The 17,129-nt window shown below is 36.3% G+C and overlaps 1 protein-coding gene across 1 annotated transcript in view; it reads left to right on the top strand.

The window, feature by feature from the left end:
• The window catches only part of NAA15 (N-alpha-acetyltransferase 15, NatA auxiliary subunit), a 39,611-nt gene extending 24,008 nt beyond the window's left edge, over positions 1-15,603 (top strand). Inside the window, exons 12-20 of the mRNA XM_068680759.1 lie at positions 467-619; positions 2,868-2,996; positions 4,899-5,112; positions 6,293-6,486; positions 8,586-8,694; positions 9,266-9,364; positions 10,072-10,215; positions 11,290-11,387; positions 14,154-15,603. Of these exons, the coding sequence (XP_068536860.1) occupies positions 467-619; positions 2,868-2,996; positions 4,899-5,112; positions 6,293-6,486; positions 8,586-8,694; positions 9,266-9,364; positions 10,072-10,215; positions 11,290-11,387; positions 14,154-14,354 (1,341 nt within the window). The 3' untranslated portion in view covers positions 14,355-15,603. The remainder of the gene's footprint in view (positions 1-466; positions 620-2,867; positions 2,997-4,898; positions 5,113-6,292; positions 6,487-8,585; positions 8,695-9,265; positions 9,365-10,071; positions 10,216-11,289; positions 11,388-14,153) is intronic.
• The last annotated feature ends 1,526 nt before the right edge of the window (positions 15,604-17,129 follow it).

A 17,129-nucleotide genomic window follows, 5' to 3' on the forward strand; every position in this document is an offset into this window, starting at 1 on the left:
TTTGACTTTTTTTAGTGTGCATGAATAAGCCCTTGTGAAGACAATAAAGGACAAGCTTACTGCAAGATGTAGGTTATCAATTTACAATTATTTTCATATTAAAGATCACCCTGATCAATTTAGTTGATATTTTAAATGTCACCCACTTAATATTACATGCACACCTTTCTTTTCTTAACTATTTAAAAACAATTTCTCAACTGCGATATGGTATTCCATCAGAATGGGATAAACCGACGTGGTTTTAGGTATTTTCAGGAAAAACTTCTAGTGCCAGAAGACCTGTAACTCCATAATGATGGAAAGTAGTTACTCTGCTTTTTTCTTCAAAGATCTGTTACTTTCCCGAGAAAAGCTATTTATAAAAATAAGTCTAGAAAATTAACTAGTTATATTAAACAGAGAGTTGGTCTACTGTACGTTTTATATTTCCCGAGTCTAATTTTCATTTCTGTTTGTTTATAAGCATGCTGGAAATATTAAAGAAGCTGCAAGGTGGATGGATGAGGCTCAGGCTTTGGACACAGCAGACAGATTTATCAACTCCAAATGTGCGAAATATATGTTGAAAGCAAACTTCATTAAAGAAGCAGAAGAAATGTGTTCTAAGTTTACACGGGTTGGTTGCGCTTAACTATAGCTCTTCTGAATAATGTGGGCCTAATCCCTTATGGAATATTTTTTTTAACTTTCCACTCGCCTTTATTACAATCTTTAAGTTCTGTTTCAGAGCAAAAATGGTTGCTTGCTTTTACTAATGGTAGTTGGTAATACGGTTTGAATTACTAAGCATGATTCCATAGCGTTAAGTGCAAATGCAACATTAAAACCTGGGTTTGATTTCTTTTGCCACGTAGGAGAAATAAAGGATGCCCTTTCAAGAGAGAACTGTTTTTTTTGTTAGAGTTCTTTGAGTTTAATATTGATTCTATTGGATACTTGAGAGATTTGATCAAGCAGCCTGTCTTTCACGTTTTAACAGTAATGTATTAAGGCTAGTCAGAATTCTCTCTTAAATAAATTATCTGTGGGTTCCGGGTGAGAGGCGTTCTGAGATGTCCTTCTTCTGTGAGCAAGCTTTCACCCCCAAGGCCATGTTTAATAGTGACGACACGAAGCTGCGCATTGCATCTTTTTCTGCATCTGCTTACAACCAATTAGTTGGCAAGGAAAAAAAAACTGATGCAGGAAATTAAGTAATCTGTATAATGCAGATTTTGTCCCTGCAGTAACCTGTTCTGATAGGTGTGGTGATCTCATAGATCAGTTAATTTTTTAATTGAGTTCTCTTGCTGCTGTTCTTTCACAGCTGGAAGTCAAAATAGTTCAGTGCAGTCTTTCCAGAATATTTGGCAAATGATAGCTTTTTTAATTCTGGCAGTATGACTTGTGTGTTGCTAATGGGAGGGAGGCAAAACACTTTTGGGACCTTCCTGCAAAGTAAAGTTATTTTTGCTTGTCCCAATTTAGTCTTTGTTGAAGACTAAGAAGAACCTGGAGTAGTGTAGGTTGAACAGGGGATATTCATAAGGGGAAAAGGAAAGATTTTTTTCTGAAATGGTGAGTGGGTGTGTGCAGGCAAACAGGATGGGGTTTAAGAAGGAAAAAAAAAATATAACCTCAGTAGGTTTATGTGGAGCTGTTGATGCAAAATTTCTTATGAATCCAGGTTAATTCACTCTCACAATGCCTTAAGCATTTTCTAGATGATGTCAAAAAAAGCAAGCATCCTGGTTGCCCCGAACTGAACTTTAAAAGCATGATTTGATGATGCTGCACTTTGTAATCTTTTTTCAACTCCTTTTGATCTTACATCTAGTGCTCAAGTGCAAGCTTCATAAAAATAAAAATTAAATTAAAGACCTGAATTAAGCATAATGAAAATGAAATTTTTTTCTGACTTCTAGCTATCCAGCTCAGCCTGGTTTGAAAACTGCCTTTCTTTCTCATTTGAAGCATTCTCCTTACCCTTCCTTTTGAATATTATCTGACTAATATCTGTCGCTTTCCCAGCTTTGGTTCTTGGCTGATTCTTCAATAGCTTGGTTTTTGCATGATCACAAACTCTGTGAATAGCTGAGGCTGACATTAAGCTTGACAGGTATATGATAAGTTCTACAGATGTATACAAGCATGTACAAATACCAGATTTGAAAGAAAACCGTAATTGTTTCTGAATTAGAAGTGATGAAAGCTACTAGTACTGCTTTGCTTTCCTACCACTCTATAGGGCTAATCCCGTAAGAAAGACCTACTATTTCACAGGAAGCCCTATCAGTTACTTCCATACTTAGCTTGATCAGGAAGTCTCTGGAAGACAGATTGGCAGTTTTAGGGGGGGAAAAAAATCCTGCAGGTGTCAGTGTCATGCTGTGTGATAAAATTTTTCTGTAATTTCTCTTCATGCTGCAATATGTTATACTTGCAAACCATTTTGAAAACACTGAGTGAATGCATCTCCTATCCTAAAGATGAGGAACTCTCACAGTAATGTGGTGACTACCTGGCTATTAATTGTGTCTTTGAGTCTTTGAAAAAGTGAAACGTACAAGAACAGTTTTCTTCAGCTTGGAGTCATGATTAATGAACAAAGCAAGTTCATCTTGTTCATTGCTTGAAGCATTGTTTAGGTAGAAGAAATAGAAAATTCAGTGGAAATGTGGGACCACATATATGAAGATGATAAAATAAAGATCAGGGTGGAAGTGCACAAAAGGGCCAAATTAAGGAATGACTTTATGGCAACTTCTAATTTTCAGGACTACAATTTTGAAATTGGTCATTATTTTGATGGCCTTTTTATTTGTACTTTTAACTGGCTAACAAATTGAGATTTTTTTTTTCTGTAATGCTGTTTTTGCTTTTAGGAAGGAACCTCGGCAGTAGAGAACTTGAACGAAATGCAGTGCATGTGGTTTCAGACAGAATGTGCGCAAGCTTACAAAGCAATGAATAAATTTGGAGAAGCACTTAAGAAATGCCATGAAATTGAGAGAGTATGTATCTAGTCAAACTGGCCAGGTTGGAAAACACCAGCTTAAGTTTACTGTGCTAATATGTTTCTGTTCTAAACAGTAAGAGTATACTTCGCATGGATTCTGGAGAGATTTTGTTTCTCATTGGGTGCTGGGAAGTTGATTAAATTACATTTTCTTCTAAAACTGACATTGTAAACCATGCATTAGGTTATATTAAGTATTTCAAAGATCCAGGAAAGAACAGAAAACAGCCGAAAATAAGCTTACTTTTGGTAGAGTTCATTTTAAAAATATACAGGTATTTAGGCAGAAACCAAGAGTATTTGTATTTTAAGTCCAAAAAGATGTTGGCTGAGCTAAGAAGCCCAGCCTTAAAGTAAATGAAAGATGTCACCTGTCTTTGAGGGCCACAATAAATTTAATAAAATAATATTCTCTCCTTTAAAAAAATAAATAAAAACTAAGCTACAGGTTAAAAGAAGCTATTAGAAATATAGAGACTTCTTAATGTAAAAATTGTATCCAAAAACAGGGGAATAAAACCTCCCTGCACATTAAAAGTTGTTTTTTTTTTTCCAAAGGTAAAAAATAAGATAAAATGTTTGGAAAGCTTCCATTAAAAAAAAAAAAGACTTGTTTTTCAAGCACATAAGGGTCTAAAAACAAGACAAGACATTTGAGGTATAAAAGAAGTACTCAGAAAGGAGGACTTAGTAGGAAGCTACACCTCTTTGCAAATGCGGACACTTAATGATATTTCAGCAATGATGCTTATCAGCTGGCAGGACTAATTCCTTCTCAGAACAAATCAGAAAAATGATTCACAAACAGTGGTCAGGCCCATATTTTATTTGCACAAATCCTTTGCAGAAATTTGTGTAAAATCCTTTGAAATAATTTAAGAAACTGCTAGTATTGCAATTTGCTGTGGGTACCAGAAGAGGTTTGTAGATGTGGAGTTGACTTCAAAATGTCTTTGACGGTCGTCCAAGGAATTAAGTCAGTGTTTGATGTATTTACTAGATTAATTGATGAAAGGTGTAGTAAAGATCAGAAGCAAGAGATAAATCTGTTGTATTCAGAAAACATAACAAAGCTTTTGTAAGGAAAAGTGTTGCCTCTTTAATCTTTAGGAGGTGTTCTGGATTTCAGAAATGCTTTTGATGTCAGCTTTCACATGAGGGAATCTATGCTGTCTCAGAAAAAGAAGGAAAGTTGATTTCATTGATTTGATTAGCTGGTTCATGACTGCGAAAGCAGAAAAGGACAAAAAAAAAAGGCAGTTTTTACGAGGAGTTTAACATGGAGACTCTTAGGGTCTCCCCTGTTTGATGTATTGATAAATGATCACAGAAAGGAAGTTAATAGTGCAAGGACTTGTGATGTAAAGCGATTAAAAACTGTCTGCAGAAAGCTTTAGAGAAGCAAGTTGAAGAGGAGATTAACTTTTCACTCTTTCTCAAACAAAAGTAAGGGGATTCTGAGTGGCAATGAGGAAGCAAAAAGAAGTATTTGGTCATATCACATGTGATTTAAGTGTGGAATTCATTGCTAGGGTACTTAATGGAAGTCAAAAGTATAAGCTGAAAAAAATTAGGTGAGTTCATAGAAGAAAATATGAGTGCCATTTAAGTACAGCAAAGGGGGAACCTTTGAGCTGCAAATGGTCAGAGGGTAGCTACAGTTAAGAGGTTGTGTACTGGATGAGTTTTGATTCTGACCTAAGATGTCATCTGTTCTTTTCACCATTGCTTTTTGTTTTTCTTTTTTTTTTTTATTAACTCATCTTTTTAAAAGACGCAACAGTAGTCAAACAGTATTCTTCTACTAAATTATTCCTTTTGGAGGGGGGGGTAATGTGCAAAGTCAAGGTTAGTATCTTGCTGTTAGTACTTGCTAAATAATGTGATGTTGTGTTAGCATTTTGTAGAAATCACAGATGACCAGTTTGACTTCCACACGTACTGTATGAGGAAGATTACTCTTAGGTCTTATGTGGACTTGCTAAAACTAGAAGACGTACTTCGACAACATCCGTTCTACTTCAAAGCAGCACGAATTGCCATAGAGATATATTTGAAACTTCATGATAATCCCTTAACAGATGAAAATAAAGAACACGAGGCTGATACAGGTATTGAATCCTTTATTAAATATATTAAATATGTAGTTTCACTTGTTAGTGGATGTACTGTAAGAATACTGGGCCTTCATAGTTGTCCTTTGGAAGTTTCTTATAATAACCAAATACAAGGTTTTTTATCACAACTCAAATGGTAACTTGGAGTGGAAGTAAAAGTAGATGTTCTACTGAAAGCTAAACTGAAACAAGTTTTTATGTAGGTATGAAAAATAATGCTTTTTTTTTTTTTGTAGTGAAAATTAAAATTCATAAGTAAAAACAGATTTATGTTATGGAATGGCTGAAAAAACGTTGAATTCTCATGGTTGCTCATCCATGAAGTAACAGATAGCAGAAAGTGTGCTTAGAGTGGCTCTTGCTGGTAGAGAAAAAAAAAAGTATGCAAAAGTATGACTAGCTAGCACCCTACATCTTAATCATCTCTTGCTATTAATGTAGAAAGTGTTTAAATCCTTAGTTTTTGGGGATTTTTTTGCTCATCTTCTGATTGGAGAGCAACTTAAGTGATTATGGCTTGGGGCACCTCAAATGGTATGAATAGAGACTGTTGAATAATTAAAAAAAAAAAAAAAAAATTTGTCAAGTTTTAAGATTTCCCATCTCAGCTCATTTGTGTGGCTTCAGGTTCATATTAAGATGAGTAGAAGTGTAATAGAATTTGTTGTAGCTGCTTTCATTTGCTTTTTCATTTAATTCTCTATGCTTTAATTGGAGCAAGGAGAGGATCTGAGTATGAATCAAATTTAATATATCTCTAGGGCATTAAAAGCAAAACTGGAACTATCTACACTGAAATGTAACTATTTCACACTTTTGTTAGATCATTTAATATGTCAGATGTAACACTTCTGTTGTGTAATGCCAAACGAAGAAATCAATATGTATTGGTGTGCACTGTTACTCCTGGCATTTGTGAAGTCATGTGGTAATTACTTTGCCCTGCCCTCAGTTTGCTGTACTGTACTAATCCTTACTTTCCTTATTTCACATAGGAATTTAATTACAAAGTAGTAGGGTAAACAGTAAAATGTTTCTAGTAAACAAACTTTTACAAATGTAATGGCAGCATTATTAGTTAGTAGACACAGTTTGAAAGAAATGTTGATGTATCTGGCAACAGGTTAACATTAGACATCAACATTGCCTGTCTTTGCCCTTTGTGTGTGTACAGCAAATATGTCTGACAAGGAGCTAAAGAAGCTACGAAATAAGCAGAGAAGAGCACAGAAGAAAGCACAGCTGGAGGAGGAGAAGAAGAATGCTGAGAAAGAGAAGCAACAGAGGAATCAGAAAAAGAAGAAAGATGATGATGATGAAGAAATTGGAGGACCGAAAGAAGAACTTATCCCTGAGAAATTGGCAAAGGTGCTTTCTAATATTAACATGAAGCAGTTGTAGAAATTCGTAGAAAAGTTACCGTGAGCATGCAGACAGTTTGAAAAACATTCAGATAATTATTTTATGTATGTCTGCTTTTCACAGGCAGCATTTAAAAACAACTATTTTCTAGGGATTGTTGGGGTATACTTTCAAACGTGTAACTAAATCACTGCTTTTATGCCTAGTTTTGAAAGACAGCAATTGAAGTCATGGACACTTGCTACAGGTGAAATAATTATCATAATGTGTGGATTGCACCAACTTGCTGACTATACTAGCTAGCAGATATAATTATTTATATTCTGTATGTAAGATTATTACCATTGCACTCTTTATGGCCCATATCAATTTTACTTATTAAGCATAGACATTCTGTGGAAGAGGAGACTTTGCGACATTAAATGGTTTAGCAGGACTTATTTGCGTTTGTTTTGAAAGTGAAAGGCAAAAAAAGAATAAAGAAGCTATTTAGAAACAGCAGTGGACTAGACTGAGGTGGATTTTGAAATTTGGATTAAGACTTGTAGAGATGGATAAAGGAGAAGTATTGTTGTGATGGAAGTTGTACCTGGAAGAGGTGGGAAAGCATTTGAAAAAACAACTGGAAATAATTTCTACTCATGGTAATATAGTATTCAAGTATTGATGAATATTGCACATATAACACATTTCTTCATATTGCACATATAACAAATATTACTGGTTCTTGGGGAGAATCTCACCTTGAAAGGTGAGAGTGGCTTTATAGCCAAGAAGGAAGTAACTTTAAAAATTTTACTATTTGCTTAAGAATATTATCAGCATTCCTATTGTTTAGCTCATTGGTTGCAAGAAGAAGCACTCTCATTGTGGTGCTAATTAAGATCAAAATAGATTGGAATGTAATGAAATGGAGCTCTGGAGTAGAAGATGTCATGGGATATCCCAGGAAATCCTAGGATGCCCTATATAGATTATAGGGAGTAGTTGCAGTTGTATAATACATGCCTCTGGCAGATCTTCCCTAAATATATTGCAAATTTGATATTGGAATGTTGATCTGGAGAGCTTCAAATACAGTTGGTTCCCAGGGCTGGAAGACCATTTTTGACATAGTTGGTCACTTGCAAACAATTTTCCTGAAACAGCAGAACCTCAGCTTCCTTGGTGGATGAAAGATAGCTTTGGCATTGAGGTCATAGCTTTGAAATCTGGTTTATTTTATGTTTCAAACAGTTTTAAATGCAGATTTGTGACTGGTTTATGTGAATGCTTAACAGCATGTATAAGCCATGCAGTTTTTTAATGAAAACTGATGGAGTATGTGATTAGCAGGATCTATGTAAGGTGTTCATCATTGTCTTCACCAGTTACTTGCGCGGTGCAATGAAATGTATTGCTTCAACATTCTGAGCCCTGTGGGCAGGCAACAATTAAATTCTGTATCCAGTTCTTAGAGAGTAAGTTGTGTTCACAGGGCATTTCTTGTTCTAATTATCCTCGGCTTCTTAATGCAAGAGTTCTGTCTGTAAAGAATCCAGGTACAGAATTGATTTGCATTAAAGCCACCCATTTACTGTGTTACGCTAGTGAAGACCCACTGACCATTATCAGTATCTAATTGCTTTTCGCTTGCCATTAGTATCTTAACTGGGAATGTTGCCATGGCCTGCAGCTGTCAGGAACCCACGTGCAGCTCACTTTAACAGACTCTGTCAGGAGCATGAAGCAATTATTTATCAACATTTTGGGCCTGTGTGTGTAGAATACCATAGAGAATCATACTGTGTGTTACAACGCAGGTTCAGCTGCAATGGTTACTGCTAATGTGTGATAGAAGGCAGAGATGTATCTTTGTAGGAAAATGTGATTTGTAACCACCGCAAACCAATTAGAATTGACAGTCTGTCTTTAGACACCAATATTGAGTGAAAGATGCAGAGTTTGAAATCTAACAGGTTCTTGTTAAATTATTACATAATTACCTTATGAGAGTAACTCTCTGATGTGACTCAATCAAAAATTCCTAATTCTGTTGCTGGAGAGCTAGTTCTTAGTTTTAAGCTTTGTAACTTAGTGTTGTGTGTCCTTCCCGGAATCTATAGGTTGAAGCACCTTTGGAAGAAGCCATTAAATTTTTAACACCTTTGAAGAATTTAGTGAAGAATAAAATAGAGACACATCTCTTTGCCTTCGAGATTTATTTTAGAAAAGGTAGGTGAGAAAGCTAACAAAATGAAGCAATTGTGGTTTTTCGAGTTGTATATTAGCATTTGAGTAAGCAGTGAGATGTGAGTCATCAGACGGTATAGACACATTATTTCATTGGACCAATGCCACAGCCATGAGAGTTCTGTAACAAATCAGAAGTTTGAGCACTTGGTGATTATCTATTTTCTTTCGTGTGTAAGCCATAAGACTGTAGAACCAGTTATCCCAAATTGCACTTGCCCTAGTTACTTGTTTGTATCAATAGTTTGCAGAACTACATGCTGTAAAGTGGTGGTGTGTGGTTGCTAATGAGTTTTTTTTGAAGTACTTGTTTTTTTAATTTTTTGGGGATCAGTTAAATATCATGGTTTGAGAATTACGTATGTTGAAATTTACTTACCAGTTTAACAAGTTTAATGCACTAATTAAATAAGTATGTGTTATAAAAAATGATGCAGTACTCACTTTTATTTTGTTCTGATCACTCTAATTTGAAATGCAAGATATTCCTGCAACATACTGCCCTGAGTCTCAGCTACAGTATTTGACTATTTGCCAACACTTTCTTTTCCAGAAAAGTTCCTTTTGATGCTTCAGTCTGTGAAAAGAGCCTTTGCTATTGATTCCAGTCATCCTTGGCTTCATGAGTGTATGATTCATCTCTTCAGCAGTGGTATGGATCTGTTTGATATATGGCTTGATCTGTATGTTTCCAGATGATGCCTAACTACACAAAAACATGGATTTTTAGTATATGTACTGTTAGCACAGTTAATTCTGAATACCTATTAATTTAGAAAGCTTTTTAAACAGCTGACTTAGGTTAAATATGCTTATTATGACTGCAGCTGGATTTAGTAATTATTTCAACAAGTATTAGTAAGTTTGTGTTTTTAAAGCTATGAGCAGTATGGTGACCTCCTAAAAGAGCTGAGTCAGTGCAGAAAATGGAAACTGCTGAGGAAGGAATGCAGCTTCTCTGCTCACAGCCTGTAAGTGTGTGAGGAGATAGCCTAGAACCGTGTCCTCTTTTGCTAGAATGTTTTTCTCCTTTCCTATGCCCCAGAGGTCACCCTTCTTCTTGATGACTAAAGACTAGATATATTGAAGAACAGACTTTTATGATATCAGTCTTTGAGATAGGCTTTAATAGACTTATCAGAGTAAAACAGCCTTGTTTTTTTCTAAGCATCAGAAACCTGTTGCAGTTAGACTTTCTCCAACCAATCCCACTTAGTTACCTTTTTCTTATTTCATGCATCTTCCTTTGAGATTCATTTTGTTTCAATTATACTAATAACTTAAACATGACAAAAAATAATAGTGGAGAGTAGATTTTACTGTGATTACTTCTAGTAACTTCTTTTTCCAATTCAATAGTATCTGAAAGTAAGGATCTGCCTGATGCGGTTAGAACAGTGTTAAACCAAGAAATGAATCGGCTTTTTGGAGCAACTAATCCAAAGAACTTCAATGAAGCTTTCCTTAAAAAGAACTATGACTCACTACCACATAGGTTATCAGGTATGTTGCCTTTAGCCTTTTTTTGCACAGCTTCTGTATTTTCTCTGCCAATCTAGCAGAGGCCTCTCAATATTTGCACCAGTGATGTAAAAATTGCTTGTTCTATCAGGAATGCTTTTCCTCTCCCGTTTTTTTTGTGACAACATCAGATTGTCTTTTGAGCTTCTTTCATTTCTTCCATGTGCTGCTAAGTTACAAGTTTTTGAATGTCTCTGCCGTGTTTTAATTTCTGATATACGTTAAATGCATCATAAAACTGTAACTGTATTTAATGCATCTGTGAAATAGATAGTCTAGTATGTGAAGTATTATTCAGACTTGCAGAGTTTTCTAATAAATATATTTGAAGAGGTTGACTGCCAGATGAAAGGTGTTGAGTGCCCAGCAAGCCAGCTAATACTAAGAGCTCTTGGTATGCCTAACGCAGGGAGCTCAGTGCTGGTTACCCAACAATTACAGAGGCTGTCTGTCAGTAGCAATTGCAGTACAGTATTGCAGTACCACATGGGAAACAGGATGTAAACCACACTGGGGGGCAGTGTTACTGTTGTGTCTCAGTCACCCTAGACCTGGCCACAAAAAAGCAGTGAGTTCATTCTTTGCATCTTTTCTGACATCATGTCCCTTCGGCTACACCTTTGCTGTGGGACTTGGAGCTGTGTCCTGGTTGTGTCCTGTTACCGTATTATAACAAGAGCTCCGTGTGCACATCTCTTCTGTGCCCCAGTTTCTGTGTGAAGGAAACATGAGCGCTGGTGCCAGAGGCGACTGGTCTGTTGCAGAAGGTCTGACTTGTTCCCTTCACTGCACGTGATTCCAGAGGATGCTGCAAAATGCTCCTATCCTGCAATATAGAAGTGGCCTAGTTTCAATGCTTTGTCTAGCACTTAGGAGAGTAGCTTTAAATCTACTATTAACTGCTCAGGTATAAAACTTTTTAATGCTCTGAGTGGTTCCATTTTGAACTACAACTTTACAGTTCAGTATTGCCTCTTAATCATACTGTCTCTGTATTTGCTTATAGTATGCTTTTGGTCTTCCATTGAGTGATGAAGTTTATTTTTCTTATTGTAGCTGCCAAAATGATGTACTATTTAGATCCTTCAAGTCAGAAAAGAGCGGTGGAGCTGGCAATGACCCTCGATGAATCCCTCATTAACAGAAATCTTCAGGTAACGGTTATTTATGAATTGTGAACTACTACTACTTGTGTATCTATTTAAGGTTATGCAAGCTGTAGGTAAGAGGAAGCTGAAATGGTTGTTGCACCTTATGGTAAGGAGGTTGAGTTGCCATGTAAGAGAAAAGGCTCTCAGGTTCGTCTGAACTGAAACATTTTCTGTTCTTTTTGAACATTTTAAATAATGTAGTTTTGTCATAATATGAAAATAACTAGGTAGCAGCAGAAATCATGTTATTGCCTTAAGCAATGGAAAACCTTATCAAACACTAGAGCATGCACACAGTAAAAATGCTCGCACTCCCTAGTAAGGAAAGGTACAGTCTGTCAGAGCTTTAGCTGTTATACAAGTGACTGTTCACTGGGAAAAGACTGTGATGTGGGAGTGGCTCAGACTATGAAGGTTTTCCAATTGTTCTCCCAGAAAGCTGTACAACTTTTAGTTTTATTAAAAGGTGTGTATGCACGTTTTGATCTTAATATGTAGATATATAAAAAGCTCATTAAACTTTGAAGCTCTGCTCCATGTTGGCAGTCATGGGATTACCCTCCATAAGCCACCACCACTCCCCTTCCTATCCTTTCCTCCCCCTCTTCCACCTTCTTCTGTGGAGGCTGCCAGTCCTGGCTTGCAATTCAAAGCATTCAAGAGGGGGTAATTTATTTATTTATTTATTTTAAGTGTCTTCATACGTTCCTTATAAAGAACTAGTAAAGATGTTTTTTTTCTTCATATGATAGTACACTGGCAGAACCTTAGCTGATAAAGCAAGCAAAAAGAAATGTTTCATTTTTCTATACTTTTTAAAAGTATTTCTGTATCCCTGTCAAACCATTTCCTTTGGCATAAGGAAGTGCCAAAGCATTTAATTAATAGAGACTCCTTCACAGGCATTGCAACCTGTAGTACACAGCATTTCTCTCAGTTCTCCTGCTGTTTTCTTTCCTTTTTTTGCTCTTTACTTCTGGGGACTTGGATTTTTTTAATCTACTGCAAGTAAAGTTGGTGAACTTTATGGTCAAATTATTCTTCTGTGAGCAAAAATAAGCCTTTTCCAAAACACATTTTTGGAAATATGCTGTGTTCAGTAGAACTTTAATGGGGAAGTATTTTAATAGATTATTTTGACAAAAGGGAGAGGATAGGGTTGAGAAACGACAGTGTCGTGACTTCTAAGCTTGCTTAGAATATAGAGGATTCAGGTCTTTTCTGTAGCTGATCTGGAAATGGGACACAAACTCAGATCTTACACACACTAAATGCATATTTAGCACCCTGTAAACTTACTTTTTTTTTGTTGCTATTGTCTGAATAGTCTTAAACTATTTAAGATAGAATATAAATAGATTTAGAAAAGAAAAATAAATTACCTTCAGCAGCATTTTTGCATGGTAGCTGTTTTTTTCTTTTTCCTGAGAATTGGACTGGAGAAAGATTAAAATGTAATCAAAAATAGTTTGTGGTTTTGGAGATGTTATCTTGTTCGGTAGGACTGTAAGAACCATCTACTGACACAGCAGTGTATAAAATCACATATGCAGCATTATGAGAAAATGGAAGAAGTTCGATTTAAGCATTCTTGATGCTAATGTAAAGAAGCAGTTTGATTTCTACTAAACTTCTAAACGGAAAACTGGAAGTGCCCTCAAAATAAGGGAATCTGAAGGAGTCTGGGCATTTGTTGAAAGGCATTCATGAGGAAAGAAATTGCATTTCATTTTTAGTGGAGACCAACTGTCTCAGGGCACACTGCAGGCATGTATCTGGATACATTTGACCTTCTATAGACACCAGAGTCACACAGAGCTCAAGTGCAAGGGGAAAAATGGGCTTGCTGAAGAGAACTTCAGAAACCCATAGCAGGAGGACAAGTAGTTAACCTCAATACATACAACAAATAAAAGCTGTAGTAAATTTCAGAGGATTTGGAAAAAAAAAACAAAAACAAGAAAGATACAATAGCATGGAGGTAAAGGATGTTAAATGCTGATGAGCTTTAGTGAAGCTCAATAACTAGCTCAGTTTCTCATGTTTGGAATGCAAATTGAAAACCAAAAAAAAACAAGAAGTCTTTTTCCTCTTCTAATTCACAAAATGAATATGAAACTGCGGATATTTGTGAAGGATGTGAAAATAACCAAATTGGCTCAATTTGGTAATTAGTCACACACCAGTAAGTCATACTCCCTTAAATGTAAAAAAAAATAATTAAATAAAAAATAATTGTGGGATATAATTCCACAATCGTGATTCTTCTGATTTCTGTCTGAAAGCACATTCACAAAAATCAGTTTTAGGAAATTATAGTATGTATTCTGGATTCATTGGTTTATTTGTGAAGATTAAAATTGGCATGCATGTTACGCATTGCTTAAATACTCAGTGTGTCTCAAGATCTGGGGGGAATCAATCTAAAACACCCATTTAATGGTAAGTGAGCCTGGTTCTTGGTTGCCAACCAGTGAGAATCATTTTAAATTTTTTAAAGGAAAATCAGGAGTAGGTGACGTGAGTATTTTCATCTTCAGTTGAGATCTCCAGCTGTGTTTTAAATCTGCTTAAACTGCGTTATTTTGAATCAAACTGCACTGGTCTTTCATACTGTGTCTAGTGAGAAAAATGTCATTTGGTACTGACAGAAACCTGAAAGCAGTACTTGGGATTTGTGTTTCTCTGAAGTATTACATAGCTTGTTTGTGAGTGTTCAGATGAACGTTTAAGAAACCATAACACTTCTTTATTTTTCTCTTTAATTAGACGTGTATGGAGGTATTAGAAGCTTTATGTGACGGTAGCCTTGGAGACTGTAAAGAAGCATCTGAAACTTACAGAGCAAATTGTCATAAGCTTTTCCCTTATGCTTTGGCTTTCATGCCCCCTGGATATGAAGAGGATATGAAGATCACAGTTAATGGAGATAGTTCTGCAGAACCTGAAGAACTGGCCAATGAAATATGAACAACTTTATTGGAAAAAAATGACATTGGACCATATCTGGTGTATAATATTTTTGTCACGCACCTGCTGAATTGTTCTAACTTACACAGAGAATGGAAGGAAAAAAAAATGTTGCCTTCAAATAGTTTTACTTTTTTTTATCCTGCTGACAAAGTATATATATAAAATATCTAACATATTACTGGATATAGGTTGTTCGGTTTCTTAAAAATTAAAAGCTGCTAAAATTGAAGAAAAAAAACCCTTATCCTTACCTACCTACCCATGTTTTTAAACTAATTTATATGAAATCTGGAGGTGTGTAGCCCTCAGAGCAGGTGTGTGGCAGAAATATTACTTTAAATTTGTCTTGTGAGATTACTGTTATCTCAGACAGCAAAAATGCTGTTTTAGCACTGGATTCTTTCACTGAGCACAAAGAGTTGTTGGGGCTTTAGCATCTGACTGATTTTGATACGGGGATGATTCTGTCCATAGGAAGTATGCAATGTGAATCAGAATATACAGAGAAACCCACAACATACGCGTTATGTTGTGGATGCTGGGACATACCAATACCAAGCAGAATTAAAAAAAACATAGTGTGTTCAATAAGCTTGTTGTGTCTCTGAAAATCACTGTACACGATCAGTTTGGTGTTCTTGCACCACAGTTTTTAACTGAAGGAACCAGTGGGAATTATATCTCTCTGAATTAAACTTGGGGGGTGGGTCGGGGAGAACCAACTTTGCTGTTTTTGAGATGAACCTATCCGCGTAGGTTGGCCAAACTTTTTAAAACTGTAATGCAAGAACCAAATAAAATTATGCACTGTGATGTGGCACCAACTAATTAGAAAGATAGCATGCATTTTTCACACAGAGTGAAAACAAAATGAGAACATACTATGGCTTGAAGTTGCAAAGAGGAGAACTCCTGACTACCATTTTGACTGATCAAGAGACTAATAGTTTAAAACCTCAGCAGGCCTTGTTCACGTTATGCAGAAAAAAAAAAAAAGTGCTGCAGTTTAGATACCTCTGGAACTTTTCCACAGTGTCACAGGTTTGTAATACTTGAAGCCCTACATTTCTAAGAATATATTTCTTGCTCAGTTGTTTCAGGCAAGCCCAAGACTTTGTAACTTTTAAGGGGCCCAAGATTTTTTTTCAATAACAGACCAGCTTCTTATTCCTGCAGTTACAGATGTAATTTCCTTTGTCAAACATAAGGTACCAAATATAATGCAATAAAATGTTTTGAAAAACAATTGTGTGAATATTTAAACCAATCTCTGTTGTACTTTGAAAATGAATGGGTTCACTAGAGCGCAGCTCAGGGTTGGCTTACTGTGCTGTCCAGTTATGCTAATAATGTCACTGCTGATGGGTGGATGTTGAGTATAAAGTGCAAATGCATTATATGTGAATACTGAATGTCTGGGAAGTCCTATAACACAGAATGCTTTACTACTTGGCTTTTAAGTTACACCAATGTTATGTTGAATTTTATTTTCCAAGTCAAGCTATGTTCTACAAGTCTACTGTGTTAATAATACAGCTGTGTGCTCAAATGTTTTTTTTTATAGGCTCATCATAAAACAGAGCAGAAAATAAACTACAGCTTATAAAGTGAGTGCCTTCTTTGCTGCAGGAGTTCAGTTTAGGGTATCTGTCGTGTGGATACACAGCCTTCCTCTTCCACATCATGGATGTCAGTGATTGACGCGTGCAGTTCAGAAATCTAGGAGGATTTGTTGAGGTTTGTAGTTTTCTGTCAGAAGAGCAGTTTTTTGTTTCTTATGTATTCAGCGACACTTTCTTTTCATGGTTAGGTTATCCTTGTGTATGTCTGTAGTATAGTACATGTTGGAAATGTAAGTTGTATTGCTGTATTTGTATATTTAATCCGCTGGGCTTTAAGGGACTAGAATACCTGTAGAGCCTTTAACTGACTCTGGTATTTAATGTCTAGATCTCAGTCTTTTCTGTGGCCTGAGATACTTGGACTGCATGTCTTCTGCAACTACTGAAGATGGCTCAATCTTGCATACACGAGCTATGAGCTTTTGGCCTTGCCTCTTTGAGTATTGCTGCCGTTTTCCTGGCTTCTGATGCTTAGCTGGAGGCAGATGAATGCTCACTTTTTTAAACAGATTGCGAACTGCGTCAAGCAAAATTTGTTTTTCAAATCCTGTTTTTTTGGGTGCTGCCTATAAATGGGATTATTTCCTTTACTTTTTTTACTGCCTGTTTTTGTGTTGAAATAGATGAAATAAAAGCAAGAAGTTATCCCTCATTATGCAAGTGGGAAAGGCTATTTCTGTGGGCCTTCCAGAAACTTCCATGTGTGCATCTGTTGCAGTTCCCCCGAAGACACTTGTAACCTTGCTGAAAGGCATCCACGGTCCTTCAGAAGCGATGCTTTCAGATTAAAGAGGTTGCATATCCCTTTCCAGAAGACTGCTGTCCCAGGCAATGAAACTAAGCGAAGAGTTTATCTGGACAAGAAGGTTCTTTAGCTGGCGTAGGAATTGTAATTCCTTCATCTTCACACATCTCATGTTAGGTGCAAGGTTGACTCCTGTGGAAGAGTTTGTAAGAGGTTGAAATGAAGTTATAATCCAATGCAAGGAGTAGTCTGTGTAGCATGGTACTCTGTACTACTACTACAGTGGGAACTTCCCATTGCATGGTGAGATCCAAAATTATGATCATTGGTGTTCAGCTGCCAAAGCAGGCAAGCAGGGATCGCAGCTGTGGTCAGAGCGACCAAGAGAGCAGCTTTTTAGTGACA

This window comes from Anas acuta, chromosome 4 (assembly GCF_963932015.1).
Source record: "Anas acuta chromosome 4, bAnaAcu1.1, whole genome shotgun sequence".
NCBI lineage: Eukaryota > Metazoa > Chordata > Aves > Anseriformes > Anatidae > Anas > Anas acuta.